Here is a 20665-nt window from a genome sequence, read left to right as displayed (position 1 = left end):
ATTTTCTGGTTTTCCATGACCTGGGGACTATTTTTGTGTTTAATGATGTTTGGAAGACTTTACAAAAGACAGGGTTTAACTCTACACAGAGCATCTCTTATTAGTTGATGTGTTCATTTATTGTTACTAAAAAAAAGAGCCCTTTGGGGATTTGGCCCCATCCTACCTGAAAGCATCTCCACACCCCCACCCCACCCCCAGTGATAACAAAGTACAAAGTACAAGTACTCAAGTACTGTAGAATTTTTACTTTACTGGAGTATGTCCAATTTTCTTTTTGCTTAGTTGAGTGAGAGTAAACGTAAATGCAAATAAACCACTTAAATTTGGGAAAAGTGAAAAATCACCTTCCTCACTCCCTTCTTATGCCAATGGTCACTGCCCATGTGCAAGCAAGTATAGGCTACAGATCGTGAACACAACCCACTGATGAGAAAAAGTGATGAGGACAGATATAGAACGACAGATTTCCTCATTTTACAATAGGATTTTACAATAAGAAAGTAGTATATAGCGGGATGTAACGTTATAGCGTATAATTACAGGGACGCCAGGTTTAAAGTGTCAAATGTCAAATGTAGTCGTTTATCTTGCCAGGCAACTGCCACCAGTGCTCTATTAGCCTGGTTCCAGAACATAGACCCCGCCCACTCTCTGAACAGATACTCAGGCTAGTGCTCTATTGAATTGATTTCTTCCTCATGCCATCACAATTTGTTCCCCTTTAACTGTGGCTTGTTTATCGGTGCCAATTTCCTTTTCTTTTCCACCAGTTACATAACACCAATTATCATTTTGTTTTATTTTGTGGATATGCCGGACAACAGCTATAGCCCAACAGCATGCCATTCACTGGTTCAGAAATAAACATATACATTTCCCATCTAAATACATCATACACATAATCCAAATTAGATTGCACTTTATAGGAAATTGTACGTAAGCACTTGCACTGTAGCTACTCCAGAAGGTGGTTAGCAAGAAAGTTTATTTGAGCTTATTTGACCCCTGTATCGGCATTCCTGTAGAAAATGTATTTTCTCAGGCCCCACTTTATTGTTAAATGTTACAATACTTTTCAACCTTTTGTACTCACTTTTCTTTTTATTGTTTTTAAATTGTGAAAGTTTTTGAAAATAGGGATTAAAAGTGGTTAATTCAAAACACTGACATCCTAAATATATTATTAATTGATTAATACTCTAATTCCTTCATTTTAGATTTAGAAGCAGTTAATTAGGATTTCATCTGATCTAGGTGCAGTGGTGTAAAGTAACTATGTACATTTACTAAGTACTGTACTTAAGTACAATTTTGAGATATTTTGACTTTACTGGAGTATGTCCAATTGTCAGTACTTTTACTTCTCCTCCACTGCATTTCATAGGCAAATATAATACTTTTACTCCACTACAATTATTTGACAACTTTAGTATAGTTACTTTGTAGATTTTGATTATTATTACAAAACATTAATACATTTCCCTATATATATTTCGGCCATTTGAAAATAGCCGATCTACATGCTCACAATGCTGCGATGCGACACATTGTGAGCTTGTAGATCTTCAATTTTCAAAAGATTTGTATACATTTGAAAACTTGAAACAGGACATTCTGCATAATGAGTACTTTTACTTTTGAACTTGAAGTATATTTTGATACCAATACTTTTCTACATTGCAGTAGGCCTATTGATACTTTTATGTAAAGCAAAAAAAAACAGAGTACTTTTTCCACCACTGTAGGCTACCCCATAAAAGTAATTATTGAACCTAAGGCAACTAAAACAATTATAAAGGTTGTTTGCTGTAGTAGAGGTTGTGTGTTTGATTACCCACTTGACAACTTTAAATTTTTTCACCATGCATGAGGTGTAGGAATGAGGAAAAATAATTATCTGTTAGCACCACGAGATCAAGTAGCTTCCTCCTTTTCAATGTAGCCTACAGTATGCAAGTTAATACAGTAGATCTAGCAGTGCCATTCAACAAGAATGTACTTTGAAATGATGCTCTTTTTCTCCGGAGCCGTTTGCACCTGTGCACAAAGTAAGTACATGATTTTGTTCATAATATTCCCGATCTTATGTAGTTTAGCAAGTGATCTTAATGCCCTCACTTCATTCACTTTGATGAAAGCAAAGTGAACTAGATGTATTTTTTAAAACTTGAGAGAGAGAACACGAATGATCAGAGTATGTTTTCTCCAGAACACTTTTGATTGATTGAATATTTGATTAAACAGAAATGCAAACAGCACGAGTAGGCCTACAGTCATACACTTAGTCTAAAAGGATCACACAAAAAAGTCCAGTGGACTTGTTTCCATTGAGGTCCTATATTGCAAAGGGGGGTCTTCGCCCAAGTAACCAAAAATTACTGATTGTAAGAGCTACTTCGAAAATGAATGAAAATGTATTTTTTAATTGAATTTATAGTAATGATGTTTTTTTGTTTTTTTTAGCAGGTCGTGTACTTCAATATAGATATGGGTGCTTTGCTTATGGTGATACTGATGTCTCTGTGGAAGTGGATGGGGATGAATTGTACCACGTAGACTTTAAGAAGAAAAAGGCAGAGTGGGTTCGTAGACTCCCATCAGCTGTACATAATCCCTATGTCTACGAGCTTGCGTGGCGCAACCAAGCTGAATGCCCATACCCAAGGGAATGGTGGGAAAATGACCAAACTATTGAAGAGGCCAAAGGTAAGTCAAGTTTTTTAACCCAGCGGTTCTCAAAGTGGGGTCCAGGGGCACGCAGGGGTCCTTGATGGTGTTCCGGGGGGAACACCATCTATTTGAAAAGATTTAGGAAAAACTTGGTTAAAAAATTATTCAAGATTTTTTTTTATTTATTTTTTTTGAACATTTTTTTATAATTTAGGGGGGAAAAAGTGTCATATTTTTTAAAATATTTTTTCAACAAATTAGTCTTGAAGTGATGAGACCTGCAGTTATTAGTCCAAGTTGCGCTTTACTGACTCCATGTGGTAGAAGTATAGTATCTCCCAGAGGACAGAATTGTAGGGAATCTGGTAAACATTGTCCTAACCACTCTCCAAGTTTGCTCAGTAGCAGTACCCCTCTCTCTCTCTCTCTCTCTCTCTCTCTCTCTCTCTCTCTCTCTCTCTCTCTCTCTCTCTCTCTCTCTCTCTCTCTCTCTATCTCTGTATGTATGGTAAATGTAATAGCACAGAGCATTATCAGAAAGCATGTAAAAATGTAAACGTTTCTCCTTACATTTCCAACATATTTAATGTTGTATTAATCCCACCCAGAATAACTTCACAGGAGCAGGCCTATAGTAGCCTGGCTCCAGCCCCCTGAATAATGGAGTGAAACAAAATGAAAATTCAAGCTGAGTGTCAGGCTAGGCCTAGTAGAATCTATGTTTGATTTTTATAGTGAATACATTTTCTTCTAATATCCCTATTGGCCCATCCAATAATTTTTTAATAATCTTGAAAATCTTTAACGTCACAAATCTTGAACGGGGGTCCCCCTGGCACAATAACCTTTTCAGATGGGGGTCCAAAAATGTTTGAGAATTGCGTTATTTCAGAACTATTCTATTCAAACTATGTAATAAAGAATTCAACAGTCTAATATTGTGCAAAATAAATGATTATTAACTGTGACTTTAACCTTCAGATGCCCCTGAAGCTTTCATCTACTCCAAAGATAAAGGGGTGATGGGCGTGGAGAACACTCTCATCTGCTTTGTCAACCACTTTTTCCCTCCTAACATCAAAGTGAGGTGGACCAAGAATGACATAGAAGTCGCTGTGGAAGATCCTGTTCTCTCATATTTAGCGAATCCTGATGGGACCTTCCGCCATATCGCGACCCTGGACTTCACCCCCCAGGAGGGAGACATCTATGCCTGTACGGTGGAGCATGACGCTCTGGAGGGGAGAACCGAGACCCGGTTTTGGGGTGAGAACAAGCTTAACAGCTCAATAATAATTTGTATCCAAACTATCCAATGCTTCTGATTGTCCAATAACTATTTCTTATAAAAAATCTTACACTGGTGATAATAGGCTACATACCACATGGTCAGTGTTTGTCTTGTTTGGATAGAGATATGAAAGAAATCTCTCTCTCTCTCTCTCTCTCTCTCTCTCTCTCTCTCTCTCTCTCTCTCTCTCTCACACACACACACACACACACACACACACACACACACACACACACACACACACACACACACACACACACACACACACACACACACACACACACACACACACACACACACACACACACACACACACACACACACATTGTGGCTGAATACAAAGCTATAAGTTACATTGGGTATCATCTATGTGTTGTTCACAGAGCTTGACATACCTGAGAGCAGGTCTTCTGGTCCAGCTGTCTTCTGTGGAATAGGTGTGGTTCTGGGTCTTCTTGGCATCGCTACTGGAACATTCCTCTATGTTAAAGGAAATGATTTGGAATGATTCTTTGGTTGAGATCAAAACAATGTCATTATGGTCAGGACTTATCTTGTATTGTAAAAGTCAATACTGTACAATTATATACCTATGTTGTAAGCAGATGCACTCACACTACTATGGGAATATTTCACCACCAGTGGTGGAAAGAGTACTCACATTCTTTACTTAAGTAAAAGTATCAATACTGCAATGTAGAAACATTCTGTTACAAGTAAAAGTCCGGTGATCAAAATTGACTCGAGTAAAAGTACAAAAGTATTGGCATCAAAATATACCAAAAGTAAAAGTACTCATTACGCAAGTTATCATATGTACTGTATAACATTTATTAAATCTTTTGAAAACAGCAGATCTACACGCTCACAACACGTCGCGTCGCAACGTGTTGTTTTATGTCAGTATGTCATTAGCATGTCAGTAGCAAGATCAGTAATTGCACTGTTTTGTAAATATGAGCTGGAATATTGAGTGCAATGAAGTTTGATTACAGTATGCCTTTAATATGATCACAAATCAAAAAATCTGTCTGATTAAACTTCTATGATATTGCTCCATTTTTGTTCACTGGTTGTTATTGCTATGCCCAACGAGCAATAAGTTTGAAGCTAAAACCTATTGCTGTAGTATTCTATTTTCTATTTGTCTATGAATCCAAATGAGATTACATTTGATCATTATATAAGGGATGATGTAAAGTTTACATTCACAACTTACCTGAGCATATCCACACTATAAGGTGAAACTTATATTAATTAATTGCATGACTGCTCCTCTCATTCAACTGACAGACAAACACTGTAGTCCAGAGAACATGCAGAGGGTGACTGCTGTCAGGACAATAGTCTTAAGTTTTGTTGATTTTTATTTTGATATATGCGTCTATTTAAAATGTCTCTCACTCCTACACATATGAAAATGTATCAAAAAAAAAACTAAAACTATAGAACATTGATAACATTGGAAACTAGAAAAAGTGCTCCTCGGAGCACAGGTCTCCGCCAGGTCAGGTAGGTTATTGTGGGCCAGCAATGTTCAGAATTTGCCAATCAGGATGGAATATAAAAAATCGGACGGAACGATTTGTACTGAATTTGCATGATGTTTGGACAAAATGTGTAGGAGTAATATAAAAAATAAGAATCGGCCTCCTGGTGGCGCTATAATAGGGCAATGTGAAAAGGGTGGCGTTTGTTCTTCAACGTAGTGCGAATGTGCGTGCAAAGTTCCACCACAATCGGACGCTGCGTTCATGATTTGCGGCATTTCGTTCAAAACGGGCCACTCCTGCAAACTTTAGATGTCAATGTTAGCCAATCAGGATGGAATATGAAAAATCAAATAGATCCATCTTGATCATGACTATAGAGATCATGTGTACCGATTTGCGTGAAATTTGGATAAAATATGAAAGCTTAATCTCAAAATATGTGTTTTACATAAATCGGCCTCCTGGTGGTGCTATAAAAGGCTAATGTGAAAAATGCAGGGCAGATGTTTTTCCTTGGCCTCTAGGGAGTATGCGTGCAAAGTTTCACGCAGATCGGTGCAGTTACAGTTAAAAATGCAAATTGGCCTTTTATAGCGCCACCATGAGGCTGATTTGAAAACGTTCAAGTGCCATTTGTTCCTCGGCATAGTGGGAATGTACGTGTGAAATTTCACGGAAATCGCAAGCTGCGTTCATGATTTGAGGCATTTAGTTCAAAATGGACCAAAACTGCAAACTTTGGAAGGCAACTGTAGCCAATGAAGATAGAATATGGCAAATCTGACAGATCCGTGTTGATCACATGACTATAGAGATACTGTGTACTGATTTGCGTGATGTTTGGATAAAATCTGTAGGAGTGATATGAAATAATGGGTTTTGCACAAATCGGCCTCCTGGTGGCGCTATAACAGGTCCATGTAAAAAATTTGGGGCAGAGGTTCTGAATTGGCATCCAGGGAGTGTGTGTGCACAGTCTTGCAGCGACCGGGCCAACGGTGCCAGAGATTAGCTGTTCACAGACAGATGGACGGACGGACACACGGACACACAAACGGACACACGGACACACGGACACACGGACGGACAGGGGGTAAAACATACTCTCTCGCCATGCCTTTCGGCCTGGCGGAGACAATAACCTGTATACTCACTTGCATGTGAACATGTGCAAATAGTTCCAGATAAAATGTGTATCATTTCCAAATACATGAAAAATTTGTTAATATTTGCTGCAGTATCAACCAACATGAAAAGGAGGAAGCTACAGGCTGTTTAGTAGATGCAACCAAACAGGATTCTTTTGTTCTTTGTTGCCAGCCAGGTTAAATCATTCTCAGTCACATTACAACATCGAACATTCTTCCTTGTTGCCAGGTCTGGATGAATTTTAAAAGGAGGGTTGCACTCAACGGCAGTGACACCAATCTTTGTGTCTGTCCATTACAGTTTCCTCAAGTGGAGATGTTATACAGGGCTATGCTTAGGGTATAGTGTGTGTAAGGCCCATGGCAACAAACATCTTCTGGAAAATGTACATGATTTTACACTTAAATTAAGTATTGTCTGGGATGTTTAGTATCCTGTTGTATAAATATTGTCTTTTCCTGGTTGCATTACTGTAAAGTGATGTTTTCTGTACTGTGCCATCATGCCATCATACACATAAAGTACAGTGTGGCAAGCAATCTCCAGTGAGATAGTTTTTTTTTTTTAAATACTTGCATGTAAAGCCTAATTCATATTCATTCGTACAACGGTGTCACTTGCCAAAAAGAACAGATCTACAAGCCAACAACGTGCCGCACCATCAGGCTCAACAAGCCCTCATGCACGTGACGATTTTACAGCAAAGTTGTCAGGAACAGGCATCAAGGCCCATCAGCAGACTTATTTTGGTGACACTTATGACATATTTTGAGGCCTGAAAAAGGACTTCTTAGGCAGAACTGCACAAGAAAGTTAATAATGCCTACATTCACTGTGAAGTGAACACACATATTCTAATATCAAAATATAATACATAATTACAATTGACATAATTTTTGTACAGTATATTATAAATACATTTTATTTTCAGACTTTTTTACACAGTGCAGGTGTTAAAAAAATCACATGTACACACCACAGGGAAAAAACAGTAATTAGATTAATTTAAAACAATACACGTCTTTAACTAAACTGAACTCATGCTGTAACACATTTCATACACAGTCCTGTCATACAGTATAAACATACTGTATATAAATTATACAATATATATTTGTAGCATTTTTCTTGTCTTAGGCTGAATTCAAGGCTTAGCTAGTTCCTTAGTTGGGGACACACCCCGTCTTGGTCAGTAAGCATCCAGTACACTGGTTCTCAAAGTAAGGTCCGGGGATCCCCAAGGGTCCTCGAGGGGGTTCCAGGCAGTCCCCAGCAAAATCAGTTGAACCACTAGTACTTTGGCTATTTCAAAATAGCCAATTAATCTACAAGCTCAGAACGTGTCATGATGGGACGCTTTGTGAGTTTGAATATCTGCTATTTTCGAAATATTTTTGAAACATTGTGAAACAATACTTTTGACATGAAAACTCTCTCTGAGGATTTTACAGTGTAGATAGGGGGTCCCAGAGAAAAAAAAAAGAAGAGATACAAAATATATTTAAAAATATCTTTACATTTTATTTTTGAATTTCCATTTCTGATAAGCAGCAAGGTATATAGGCTTCGATTATGTTTTGATATACGTTAATACATTTGTGACTGTAAAAACTATAACGGAAGCGGGGAGGAGGCGTCACATCTGCTTTACCCCCAGATCATTTTCAGAGCTTCCGTGCTCCAGACTGTATGACGGAAGCGTTTGAAGATTGTGGGAGGCAACAGTTTGGCTCGCAAGACTACCTCCAGGAGGACATAGCTCTTTTTGACTACAAGAACCAAGTGAACCCTGCTGTTACGTGTATGGTTATGGGGAGACTGTGTATGGTTATGGGGAGACTGCGTGTATGGTGTTTTTCTCCCTGCTACTCTCTGCCTGCTGCTCTGTCACTCACTCTCAGGGCCAGCCCATTCACTCAACTCATCTTCGCCTCTCACCACCGGTTGGTCCTTCTCCTCATCAGTCCACCAATCACCTCCATCGTCATCAGATATAAAGCACCTGTGACGGCGGCCATCTCTCTCTTTCCCCACCATGCTTCTAACCTCGCGTCACCAGTCTTTCCACCTCGTAGGGAAGCTTGGTATGCGTTACTAAAGACCTGTGTGATCCGGTCTAGGCCACGCCTACTGAAAAAAAAAGAATTCTCTTTCCGGATTGTGCCGATCCGGTTTTGCGGTGCCGCTTTCTTTTGGTTCCCCAATCCCTATTTAAATGGAATAGAATTTCCCCGTGGGATAATACAGACACTAAATAGTCTCCGGAAAGTACACTCACATTCATATTTAAAAAATAAGCTAAACTACGCCGCATCAAGGATTTTATTAGGACGGGCCTATTTTAATAGTCAGGGGATATTAGCAGAAAGATTTCCAATCTTGGAATAAATTCCTTACCAAAAAAAATCTTCACCAATGTGTTTGTAAAGGTGTCTAGTAACACATCTCACAAAGACTGAAATTCAGTTTCCCTAGGAGAATTTGACAGCTGCTGAAAGTTGGGGTACCCACCATTTCCCTGCATTTCCATGCAGGGCAAATTAAAATCAAATTTTAATTCTGTTTTAAGTAGCATGTGAGGGGTCAAACTAGGGTGTTTTTATGATTCTGAATCCATTGCAAGCTTTTGTTTTGCACCAAAACCACTCCTTGGGCTAAAAACGGCCATAGCCCATAGCCATCCTTGTCCAGGTATAATTTTTGTGTAAAAAACCCATTGAGATTGGGCTGTATTTAGCCCAAGGAGTGGTTTTGGTGCAAAACAAATGCTTGCAATGGATTCAGAATCATAAAAACACCCTAGTTTGACCCCTCACATGCTACTTAAAACAGAATAAAAATTAGATTTATTTTGCCCTGCATGGAAATGCACGGAAATGGTGGGTATCCCAACTTTCAGCAGCTGTCAAAAATTCTCCTAGGGAAACTGAATTTCAAGGAATTTATTCCAAGATTGGAAAACTTTCTGCTAATATCCCCTGACTATAAGTCTTTCCGGATTGTCCGATCCGGTCGCCTGATGACGCGGATGACGCGCCTGGTGACGTAGGGCTACTTCCGCTCCCGACCGGATCATAGACCCGAAAAGCTTTGCTTCCCAGGCTACCATGCTTCCACCAGCTCATTTCATTGTTTGCTCCATGCAGTTCCTAACCAATTCACCTTCAGTCTTATAAAGACTTATTGACCTTTTGCCAAACGTTTAGTACATGGGAGGGTAGTTTAGTAGTTTAGGTAATTTCCGTGTTTAAACCCACTAGTCTAGAGGTGAGTGCCACCCATTGTAATTTCTGTTTATTATTAGAGCAGGAAGGATTTTTGTTTCTCCGAGTAGGTAAGATTTTTATTTTATTTAGACAGTGAGTTTTGGTTTTACTACATTCTTTCCTTTGGCACCACCTGACCCTCCCTGTATTGTTACTTGGCTTTCATTTATTTTGGTTCACCATTAGTTGGTTAATAAAGGACCTTTCAGTTCACCTCAACCTCTGGCTGTCTCAATTATGTAATTTGGGTATATGTTACCGTCCCTTCCTCCTGGACCACCAACTGGGACGTAACACCTGCTGTGCCATGAAACACATTTCACAGATTCTGGGTTTGTTTCCATACGTTCCCAGAACCTAATTTGGGCCCTGCTCAGGACGTTAGGGTTACGTAGCACTAAACCTTGTGAGATCCTAGAACTTACACTTTCAAATGTTTTACCTAAACTACCAAAAATGGCAGATGTACAAGCTCACAATGTGCATTGTGAGCTTGTACATCTGCCACTTATTAATAAAAAGCTAAATCTGCAAGCTCACAATGTGAGCTTTTTTTATGGCATACAGTACCTCCTCCCTCAGAGGTGGTTGTGGCTATAATGTAAATGTAAACAAAAAGAAACGTCACAGAGCTTCATGGGTTCTGGAAAGTTTGACGTTATGGGAAGGTTCTGGGTTACCTGTGGTGGACAGTCATTTTTTTTATCACCTTCACTCACTCCCTTCATCATCATGGTCACTGCCCATGTGCAAGCAAGTATAGATCGATTATAGTGAACCCACTGATGAGAAAAAGGAATGAGGACAGACAGAACGACAGATGTTTCCTTATTTCACCTTAGGATTTTACAATAGGATAGTATATAGCGGGATGTAAAGTTATAGCGTATAATTACATGCCTAAAATAGGGACACCAGGTTTTTAAGTGGTCAATATACTGGGCCCTGACTTCTTGCTCAACACCAAATTTGGGTCCGGATGAAACATGAGAAACCTGGTCAACACCAAAAAAACACTGGCCCATCTATCCCTGCAAATCAGTCTGTCTGCTGCTGCTTACAGTATGGTGCTTGTGTGTGTGTACTTAATAGGCTAAGTGTTAATATACTGTAAGTCTAGCAGGGTTTCTACAACAGCATTAGGCCTACTTTATCAACATAAGCCCAAACCAGATATTCAACTTGATGTTCAGAAATGGATGACAACTGTCAATTGTCGTTTATCTTGCCATGCAACTGTCACCAAACAGTGCACTATTGTTTGTTTTTCTTCCTCATGCCTTCACTATTAGTTCCCCTTTAACTTGTTTATCGGTGCCAATTTCCATTTCTTTTCCATCAGTTACATACTGTAACACCAGTTGTCATTTTGTTTTATTTTGGGGATGTGCTGGACAACAGCTCTATAGCACAACAGCATTCACTGACTGGTTCACACAAAAACGTATACATTCCTCATCTAAATACATCATACACATAATCCAAATTACTTTGCACTTTTTAGGAAATTGTAAAAGTTTATTTGAGGTTATTTGACCCCTGTATCTCTAGGCATTCCTGTAGAAATTGCATTTTCTCAGGCCCCAGATTATTGTTAAATGTTACAATACTTTTCAACCTTTTGTAACTACAGTATCTAAACATTTAACTACTGTAATTGTTATTGATAATCAGCACGAGAAAATAATATGGAAAGGAAATTCGATATTTCACAAATGATCTAGATTAGTGTTTCAACCAGCTTTCTTGCTTATGGACATTATAACACCCTAATGCATCACACAATACACAATACAATCATCAAGTTCTTTGCCAGATCAGTTACAAACAAATATAGCTGAATTAATCCACCAGTTTGAACTCATTATTTCTTACCCCAAACTCTGTGAAATGCATTATTTTGGAGTTTGCAGCCAAAATCATACTGTAACTGATTTAGTTTTTTTCAGCAATTCAACGCTTTCAAACTACATTGTAATAGATCAAAAGATCCCTCTGGTCTATTACAACTCAGTTTGAAAGCATTGAATTGTCCACTCTGGACTACCTTACAGACTGCTTATAACTGAACAAAACAAATGGAGAATTAGGTCGATCATCAGAAGTAAGACATGTCTTTTGCTTTATACTAGAATCTAAATAATACACGTTGCAATAGACAAAATAAAAAATAATAATCTATCAATAAGGCTTGTAGCCACGATTGTCTTTATGTCATAACAAACTCAAAACCTTTCAAAATAGTAATTGTTCCTTATCTCCCATGCACTCATTATCTTCCATTTTATTCACTATCTTCTGTTTCTCTCCCTATTTCCTGACTTTCACTGTCTGCAGCCTGTATCATAGATCAGTAAGTTAACTTCCTTGATTTCTTGTTTAATATACTGTAATGCCCTGATGCACAGTTTAACAATATAGCAGTTGTATAGCAGTTCTGCTTTCTAAAGAGGTCTGAAGTTTAGAAATGAACATGGCTAACTACAGGCTACCCCAAACTACTATGTTTGACTATGTTGTCACTTGTACTATTATCCGGCCCCAGAATTATTACATTACAGTCATTTTAGATACATTACAGGTATACTTACAGGTTCATAACTGCGCTTTGCTACATTCCAGAGACCTTTGAGGTTGATTAGCATGCAGGAAACTCCTATTTTGACCTATGACATCTCGTTCCAAGACAAGTGACAGAACAATTGCAGTAAAAGATAGTAGTAAAAGAACGTAACTGAGCTCTGCTATGATCATGAGCGAAAATTATCTATGGCATATTATCATTCTTCAGAGCACTACATTAATGCACACACCACACCAGTTACAGTGCTGGTTCTTCAGATTCATCCTAGTTGGAAGGTCTTCAATAGGACCCAACACCCGATCTGTTGAAATCAGATTATATCTTAGAATAGTAAATGTACGACAGAATTTGTTTTAGAGGATTTCTTTTTTGAGTTAGACTTGGCCAAGATATATGGCAGCAGCACAAAAACAAATAGTTCCAGACAACACAACAAGAATTATAATAACTGAGTAAAAGGTTAACCACTTAAGCCCTATGTACTTTGACATGTCACGAATATCAGAAATAGCCTTTGCGATGCGTTGTGAGCTTGTAGATCAGCTATTTTCTCACTTTTCTTTCAATTGTTTTTAAATTGTGATTTGTTTTTTTTACACAAAAGTGGTTAATTCAAAACATTGACATCCTAAATATATTATTAATTAATTAATTAATAATCCAATTCCTTCATTTTAGATTCAGTAGCAGTTAATTAGTCAAGGATTTCATCTGAGGTGCAGTGGTGTAAAGTAACTAAGTACATTTACTCAAGTACTGTACTCAAGTACAGTTTTGAGGTGTTTTTACTTTACTGGAGTATTTCCCATTTTCAGTACTTTTACTTCTCCACTACATCTCAGAGGCAAATACTTTTACTCCACTACAATTATTTGAAAACTTTAGTTACTAGTTACTTTGTAGATTTGGATTCAAATTACAAAACATACAGTAACCACTTCAGCCCTACATACATTTCGTCCGTTTGAAAATAGACGATCTACGAGCTTGTAGATCTGCTGTTGTCTTTGAAAACTTGAGAAATGGGACATTCTGCATAATGAGTACTTTTACTTTTGGTACTTTAAGTACATTTTGATGCCAATACTTTTGTACTGTACTTTTACTCTTCCGGAGTTTATTTCTACATTGCAGTATTGATACTTAGTAAAACATTTTTTTTACTTTTCCCACCACTGTCTAGGTGGCATTCTGTGCAGCAGAACTCTTACCTTGGCACAGAATGGTGCGTGCCGCAGACTTTCTCTTGTAGTGGATCAACCCAAAGGACAAGGAGATTAAGCCAAGCAGCAAACCAGCCGAACCAACTATTATTTCATTCCTCTCTGACTCTGGAAGGGAGGGGTCTACATTTTGGGAGAAATCTTGTCATAGAAACATCTCATACGGTGTGTCTATTGTGTATTGTGGACAATACTTGAACTGAATTATTTTCTGAGTACACTACTACCTTTACATTTATTTTATTATGTGTTGAAATATATTTCTCTTAAATTATTCTTGTGGATATTCTCTTATATCTATTTATTTTTCCTTTTGTGCACTGAATTGGGAGTTACACATTTGAAGGTCAATGACAGTGACAATAAGATAACTTCATTGAATCATACATGTGCTTATTCGGTAAACACAAATAATCAAACACTATGTCTTACCCCAGTCTTGAAACATCGCTCGGTGAGGGTGGGGTGTTCCACCATACAGGTAATTGTCTCTCCTGATGTTGGCGTGTACTCCAGGAAATAATGGAATTGATAATAGAAATCACCATCAGTCATCAACTGAGATGAACTGACATCACACAAGCATGGATGGATGTCTGCCTCTCTGTACGCGCACTGATTTCACTTTGATCTTGGGTTTAGCTGCTAGTAGGCCCACACCTAGAACAAAGTCATAGTATTGAAATATGGTAACATATTAGCAAACCAATTTTCCAATACCCATGCCCTGAGATTTTGATTAATAAGAACACACGTGGGATTATTTCTTCCATTACCTGCATACGTTTTTAGAAATGGTGTGTTATCACACAATATGTGCTTCTCTATTGCTTTTAGGCTTGTCTCAGTGTCAGTACTCCAGCTCTTTGCTATAACTATGCTTTTGGCTGTGCGTCCTGTCCAGTTTCCTTGGGTGCTGTTCCAGGTCATTAGTATTTCTTTGTTAAAATAGTGCACTATGTTATACTCAACTTCCTCAAGACCATGACCTTTGAATAAACAATAAGCGACTGTCGACAAATAATATCCATTTGGAGAAACTGTAATAGAAAGACAAGTATTGATGCAAAAGAACACGAATGAGCAGAGGTTAAAGCTAGACAGTGACCACACAGCCAGTTTGTTGTCTCCGCCAGGCCGAAAGGCATGGCGAGAGAGTATGTTTTGCACCCTGTCCGTCCGTCCGTCCGTCCGTCCGTCCGTCCGTCCGTCCGTCCGTCCGTCCGTCCGTCCGTCCGTGTGTCCTGTCCCGTCCGTCCGTCCGTCCGTCCGTCCGTCCGTCCGTCCGTCCGTCCGTCCGTCCGTGTGTGTGTGTGTCCTGTCCGTCCGTTAGCAGCTAATCTCCGGCACCGTTGGCCTGTGAAACTGTGCACACACACTCCCTCGATGCCAATTCAGAACCTCTGCCCCAACTTTTTCACATGTGCCTGTTATAGCGCCACCAGGAGGCCGATTTGTGCAACAAAAAAAACATTACTTCTACAGATTTTATCCAAACGTCATGCAAATCGGTACACAGTATCTCTATAGTCATGTGATCACCAAGGATCTGTCCGATTTTCCATATTCCATCCTGATTGGCTAAGGTTGGCTTCCAAAGTTTGCAGGATTGCTCTGTTTTGAACAATCCTGAACACAGCTTGCCATTTCCGTGAAATTTAACACGCACATTCCCACTAGGCCTAGGAAGAAATGCCATTTGAAAATGTTCAAATCTGCACCGATCTGCATCAAACTTTGCACGCACACTCCCTAGAGGCCAAGGGAAAACATCTGCCCTGCATTTTTCACTTTTGCCTTTTATAGCGCCACCAGCAGGCCTAGTGTAAAACAATTTTTTTGAGATTAAGCCTTCAGATTTTAACCAAACATCGGTACACATGATCTCTATAGTCATGTGATCAAGATGGATCTGTTTGATTTTTTATATTCCATCCTCATTGGCTAACACTGACATCTAAAGTTTGCAGGAGTGGCCCGTTTTCAATAAAATGCCGCAAATCATGAACGCAGCGTCCGATTGCGGTGGAACTTTGCACGCAGATTTACACTAGGTTGAAGAACAAATGCCTCCCTTTTAACATTGCCCTATTATAGCACCACCAGGAGGCCGATTTGTGCAACAAAAAAAACATTACTTCTACAGATTTTATCCAAACGTCATGCAAATCGGTACACAGTATCTCTATAGTCATGTGATCACCAAGGATCTGTCCGATTTTCCATATTCCATCCTGATTGGCTAAGGTTGGCTTCCAAAGTTTGCAGGATTGCTCTGTTTTGAACAATCCTGAACACTGCTTGCCATTTCCGTGAAATTTAACACGCACATTCCCACTAGGCCTAGGAAGAAATGCCATTTGAAAATGTTCAAATCAGCCCCATGGTGGCGCTATAACAGGCCGATTTGAGTTTTTAACTATAACTGCACCGATCTGCATCAAACTTTGCACGCACACTCCCTAGAGGCCAAGGGAAAACATCTGCCCTGCATTTTTCACTTTTGCCTTTTATAGCGCCACAAGCAGGCCTAGTGTAAAACACATTTTTTGAGATTAAGCCTTCAGATTTTATCCAAACATCGGTACACATGATCTCTATAGTCATGTGATCAAGATGGATCTGTTTGATTTTTTATATTCCATCCTCATTGGCTAACACTGACATCTAAAGTTTGCAGGAGTGGCCCGTTTTCAATAAAATGCCGCAAATCATGAACGCAGCGTCCGATTGCGGTGGAACTTTGCACGCAGATTTAGGTTGAAGAACAAATGCCTCCCTTTTAACATTGCCCTATTATAGCACCACCAGGAGGCCGATTTTTGCAAGGATACGATACGATAATACTTTATGGTCAGTTCACACTGAAATTTGTCTTGCGACCCAGCAGCCATGTATGCAACAATAAACAGTACACACATTTGACATGACAAGAAAAACGAAACAAAAGACATACATAAAGACATACAAAGACAAGAGAAATGTCCACCTCTCAGCCTACCCCTGGCCTACAACTCCTGATTAAGCCTCAATGTCGTCTGATGGACAAACCAGTTTGACCTTATTATATGTAGGAACACTGTATCTCCTTCCTGAAGGCAGCAACCTATATTCTCCATACAAAGCATGGCTAGTGTTTGAAGTGATATTCCTTGCCAACCTTATCATACTGTCATTATACGTAGATGTATAGAGCCTCTGAAGTGGTTGTCCAACAATCTTTGAACAAATGTTCAGTTGCTGCAGCAGTTGTGACTTTAAGGCTACAGACAGACATCCATACCAGGTGGTACTACAGTACTGAAGAACACTCATAATAACAGAAGTGAAAAACAAAAGAAGAATCTGTCTACTCGCACCAAAAGATCTCAGACGGCGAAGGAAATAGACTCTTTGCTTTGTCTTCTTACCCACTGATTCAATCTGGTCTTGACAGAAGGTGGTCAATTACTACTCCTAGGTATGTATACGAACATACCTGGTTGATCTGTTCACTATGAATAGTAATGGGGGATCTGTGTGGGGCACCAAAAACAATCTCCTCTGTCTTTTTTGTGTTAATGATAAGAGCGTTGTTATCACTCCACTCCACCACCTTATTTACTCTGTGTTGGTGCAGTCCAGGATCACTAGAACTATCCAAAAGAGAGATCAAAACTGTATCATCAGAGTACTTTAGAATGTATTGGTCTGGTTTGTCAGTGCGACATTCAGACAGACATTCCTCAGTACGACAGCTGTCAGTATAAAGGGTGAAAAGTACAGCTGAGCTTACACAACCCTGGGGAGCACCAACATTAGTAGTTAATGCTGCAGAGAGGGTTCTGTTCACTTTCACCCTCTGTACTCTGTTAGTAAGGAAGGAAGCATACCAGTGAATTAAGTATGGATTCAGTTCCAACTGTACCATCTTTGACACCAGAATATCAGACTGTATTGTATTGAAAGCTGAAGAGAAGTCTAAGAACAGCACCCTTGCATGATTCTTATTAGACTTATCTAGGTGTTTTGTAATGAAGTGGATCAGTGTGACAACCGCATCCTCTGTACCGCAACCTTTCTTATAAGCAAACTGACAGGGGTCGAATTTGTCTTTAGTTATACTTACAAGATGTTGCAACAGTATTCTTTCCAGTGATTTCATGATCACTGAAGTGAGAGCTATGGGTCTATAATCCTTATGTTCTTTTGGACATTGGATTTTGGGTAGTGGTTTTATGTGTGAGGTTTTCCAACACAGAGGAATTGTGTGTGTGTCTACAGAGGTTTGAAATATTGGTTGCCACACAGGAGCCAACTCAGATGCGAAGTTTTTGAGGAGAAAAGCACTGCACTCGTCCGGCCCATTAGCTTTCCTTGTGTTAGTACACCAAAACACTTTTCTGACATCCTCTTCAGTGATGATAATTCTGTCTGAGGGGGCAGGTGTTACAGCCTTAAGTATTTCAGTGCACTTAGAGGAATCGCCTAATGATTCGAATCTGGCAAAGAAAGTATTTAGGTCATTAGAAAAGCCAAGTTCATTATCTGTCACAATAGGTTTGGTTGGGGATGACCATGGATTTTATATTACTCCTACAAATATTGTCCAAACATCATGCAAATCGGTACACATTATATCGAGTCAAGTGAGCAAGATGGTTCCTTCTGCTTTTTTATATTCCATCCTGATTGGCGAATTCCAAACATTGCTGGCCCACAATAACCTTCCTGACCTGGCGGAGACCTGTGCTCCGAGGAGCACTTTTTCTAGTTTTCTCTACAACACTGCGTTTAAGGGGGGTCTTTGCCCAAGTAACCAAAAGTTATTGTAAGAGCTTCTTTGAAAATGAATGAATAAATTCTTCTTTAATTACATTTTCTTCTTTTTCTTTTTTAGCAAGTCATGAAATTCAACATAGATTTGGGTGCTTTGTTAATGGTTAATACTGATCTCACCATGGAAATGGATGGGGATGAATTGTACCACGCAGACTTTAAGAAGGGAAAGTTAGAGTGGAATAGTAGACTCCCACCAGCTGCCGCTAAAGATGATCCCCTTGCCTATGCGTTTGCGTGGCGCTACAAAAATGAATGTCCATACCAAAAGATATGGTGGGAAAATGACAAAACTGAGGCCAAAGGTAAGTCAAGTTTTTTAACTGTAGGGAATCTGGTAAACATTGTCCTAACCAGAAATGTAATACCACAGAGCATTATCAGAAAGCATGTAAAAATGTAAACCTCCTTACATGTCCAACATCTTTTATCTTGTATTAATCCCACCCAGAATAACTTCACAGGAGTAGGCCTATCAATAGTAGAATCTACAGTATGTATGATTTTATAGTGGATACATTTTCTTCTAATATCCCTAATGGCCCATCCAAATATTTTTTGAATAATCTTGAACATCACAAATCTTGTATGGGGGTCCCCCTGGCAAAATAATCTTTATAGCCCAAATAACCTATACTGGTATATCAATTTGAGGGTCCGTGTCAGTATAACAAATTTGAAAATGTTTGAGAACTGCGTTATTTCAGAACTATTCTATTCAAACTATTTAATAAAGAATTCAATACTCTAATAATCTGCTAAATAAATTATTTTTAACTCTGACTTTTAACCATCAGATGCCCCTGATGCTTTCATCTACTCCAAAGATAAAGAGGTGATGGGCGTGGAGAACACTCTCATCTGCTTTGTCAACCACTTTTTCCCTCCTAACATCAAAGTGAGGTGGACCAAGAATGACATAGAAGTCGCTGTGGAAGATCCTGTTCTCTCATATTTAGCGAATCCTGATGGGACCTTCCGCCATATCGCTACCCTGGACTTCACCCCCCAGGAGGGAGACACCTATGCCTGTACAGTGGAACATGACGCTCTGGAGAGGCCCGAGACCAGGTTTTGGGGTGAGAACAAGCTTACCAGTTCAAAGTTTTGATGGGCCGTCATAATTTGGATCCAAACTATCCAATGCTTCTGATTGTCAAATAACCATTTCACACACACACACACACACACACACACACACACACACACACACACACACACACACACACACACACACACACACACACACACACACACACACACACACACACACACACACACACACACACACACACACACACATAGATATTTTTTGGGTGAATACAAAGCTATAAGTTACATTGGGTATCATCTATGTGTTGTTCACAGAGCCTGACATACCTGAGAGCAGGTCTTCTGGTCCAGCTGTCTTCTGTGGAATAGGTTTGGTTCTGGGTCTTCTTGGCATCGCTACTGGAACATTCCTCTATGTTAAAGGGAATAATTTGGAATGATGCTTTTGTTAAGAAACAAAACAATGTCATTATGGTCAGGGCTTATCTTGTGTTGACTGATTAATAAAAGTCAATACTGTAGGTGGATTTCTTTTCACCCGTGTTGTAAGCAGATGCACTCACACTAGCCTATACTAAGGGAAATTAGGGAATTAATTAATTAATTCACATCGGGTTAGGGTTTCTGCATTGCAAATGTGGGGCTTTATTGGCAAAGACTACAAACGTGGTGTATAAAAGTTTTCTAAATATGAGATGGAATTGCACTGTTTTGTAAATATGAGCTGGAATTGCACTGTTTTGTAAATATGAGCTGGAATCTTGAGTGCAATGTGGTGTTTGATTACAGTATGCCGTATGCAGTATGGTCACAAATAAAAAAATCTGTCTAATTGAACTTCACTGATATTGCTCCATTGTTGTTGACTGGTTGTTATTACTATGTCCAACAAGCAATAAGCTTGAAGCTGAAACATAGTAACCGTTTTTCTTTTTTTAAATACACATATATTTAAAATGTCTCTCACTCCTACTATATGAGAACTGGTCGTTTGTAAAAGAACATTGGCAATACTGTATAGAAAATAACCTGAATACTCACTTGCATGTGAACATGTGCAAATAGTTTCAGATGAAATTAGAATAATTTCCAAATACATAACATCCAAACAACAA

The 20665-nt window shown here is 39.1% G+C and overlaps 2 protein-coding genes and 1 long non-coding RNA gene across 4 annotated transcripts; 2 read left to right on the top strand and 1 right to left on the bottom strand.

Annotated features, from left to right (window-relative positions):
* The first annotated feature begins 1912 nt into the window (after nucleotides 1–1912).
* LOC308105346 (H-2 class II histocompatibility antigen, A-Q alpha chain-like) lies at nucleotides 1913–4486 on the top strand. 2 transcript variants are annotated; one of them, XM_080456008.1, is made up of 4 exons: nucleotides 1913–2051; nucleotides 2467–2709; nucleotides 3655–3939; nucleotides 4348–4486. In XM_080456008.1, the coding sequence occupies exons 1-4, from the start codon at nucleotides 1997–1999 to the stop codon at nucleotides 4470–4472; spliced, it is 708 nt and encodes a 235-aa protein (XP_080312134.1). In that variant the 5' UTR covers nucleotides 1913–1996; the 3' UTR covers nucleotides 4473–4486. The 2 variants fall into 2 exon arrangements, with proteins under 2 accessions (XP_080312134.1, XP_080312135.1); XM_080456009.1 differs by having other exon boundaries at nucleotides 1956–2051; nucleotides 2470–2709.
* Nucleotides 4487–11391: 6905 nt separating this feature from the next.
* Nucleotides 11392–14694, bottom strand: LOC308105348. Its single transcript, XR_013934900.1, has 3 exons — nucleotides 14456–14694; nucleotides 13668–14339; nucleotides 11392–12757 (listed from the first exon to the last, which is right to left on the bottom strand). It is a non-coding gene; the product is annotated as an uncharacterized lncRNA (long non-coding RNA).
* A 3870-nt stretch (nucleotides 14695–18564) lies between these two features.
* LOC308105347 (H-2 class II histocompatibility antigen, I-E alpha chain-like) lies at nucleotides 18565–20522 on the top strand (the record flags this gene model as incomplete). Its single annotated transcript, XM_080456010.1, has 3 exons — nucleotides 18565–18802; nucleotides 19295–19576; nucleotides 19866–20522. 3 exons carry the CDS (start codon nucleotides 18565–18567, stop codon nucleotides 19988–19990), a joined length of 645 nt encoding a protein of 214 aa, XP_080312136.1. The 3' UTR covers nucleotides 19991–20522.
* Nucleotides 20523–20665: the final 143 nt, after the last annotated feature.

Source organism: Gymnoscopelus braueri, assembly GCF_963280865.1.
Source record: "Gymnoscopelus braueri genome assembly, chromosome: 17".
NCBI classification, from domain to species: Eukaryota; Metazoa; Chordata; class Actinopteri; order Myctophiformes; family Myctophidae; genus Gymnoscopelus; species Gymnoscopelus braueri.
The sequence above is the reverse complement of the archived record's forward strand: the minus strand, read 5'-3'. Positions and strand labels throughout refer to the sequence as shown.

Excerpts from the sequence above, each read along its gene's own strand:
- LOC308105346 (XM_080456008.1), top strand. The coding sequence starts at position 1,997 with ATGTACTTTGAAATGATGCTCTTTTTCTCCGGAGCCGTTTGCACCTGT. Across the intron at positions 2,710-3,654 it reads AACTATTGAAGAGGCCAAAG|ATGCCCCTGAAGCTTTCATC; the intron begins GTAAGTCAAGTT and ends TTTAACCTTCAG. Across the intron at positions 3,940-4,347 it reads AACCGAGACCCGGTTTTGGG|AGCTTGACATACCTGAGAGC; the intron begins GTGAGAACAAGC and ends TGTTGTTCACAG.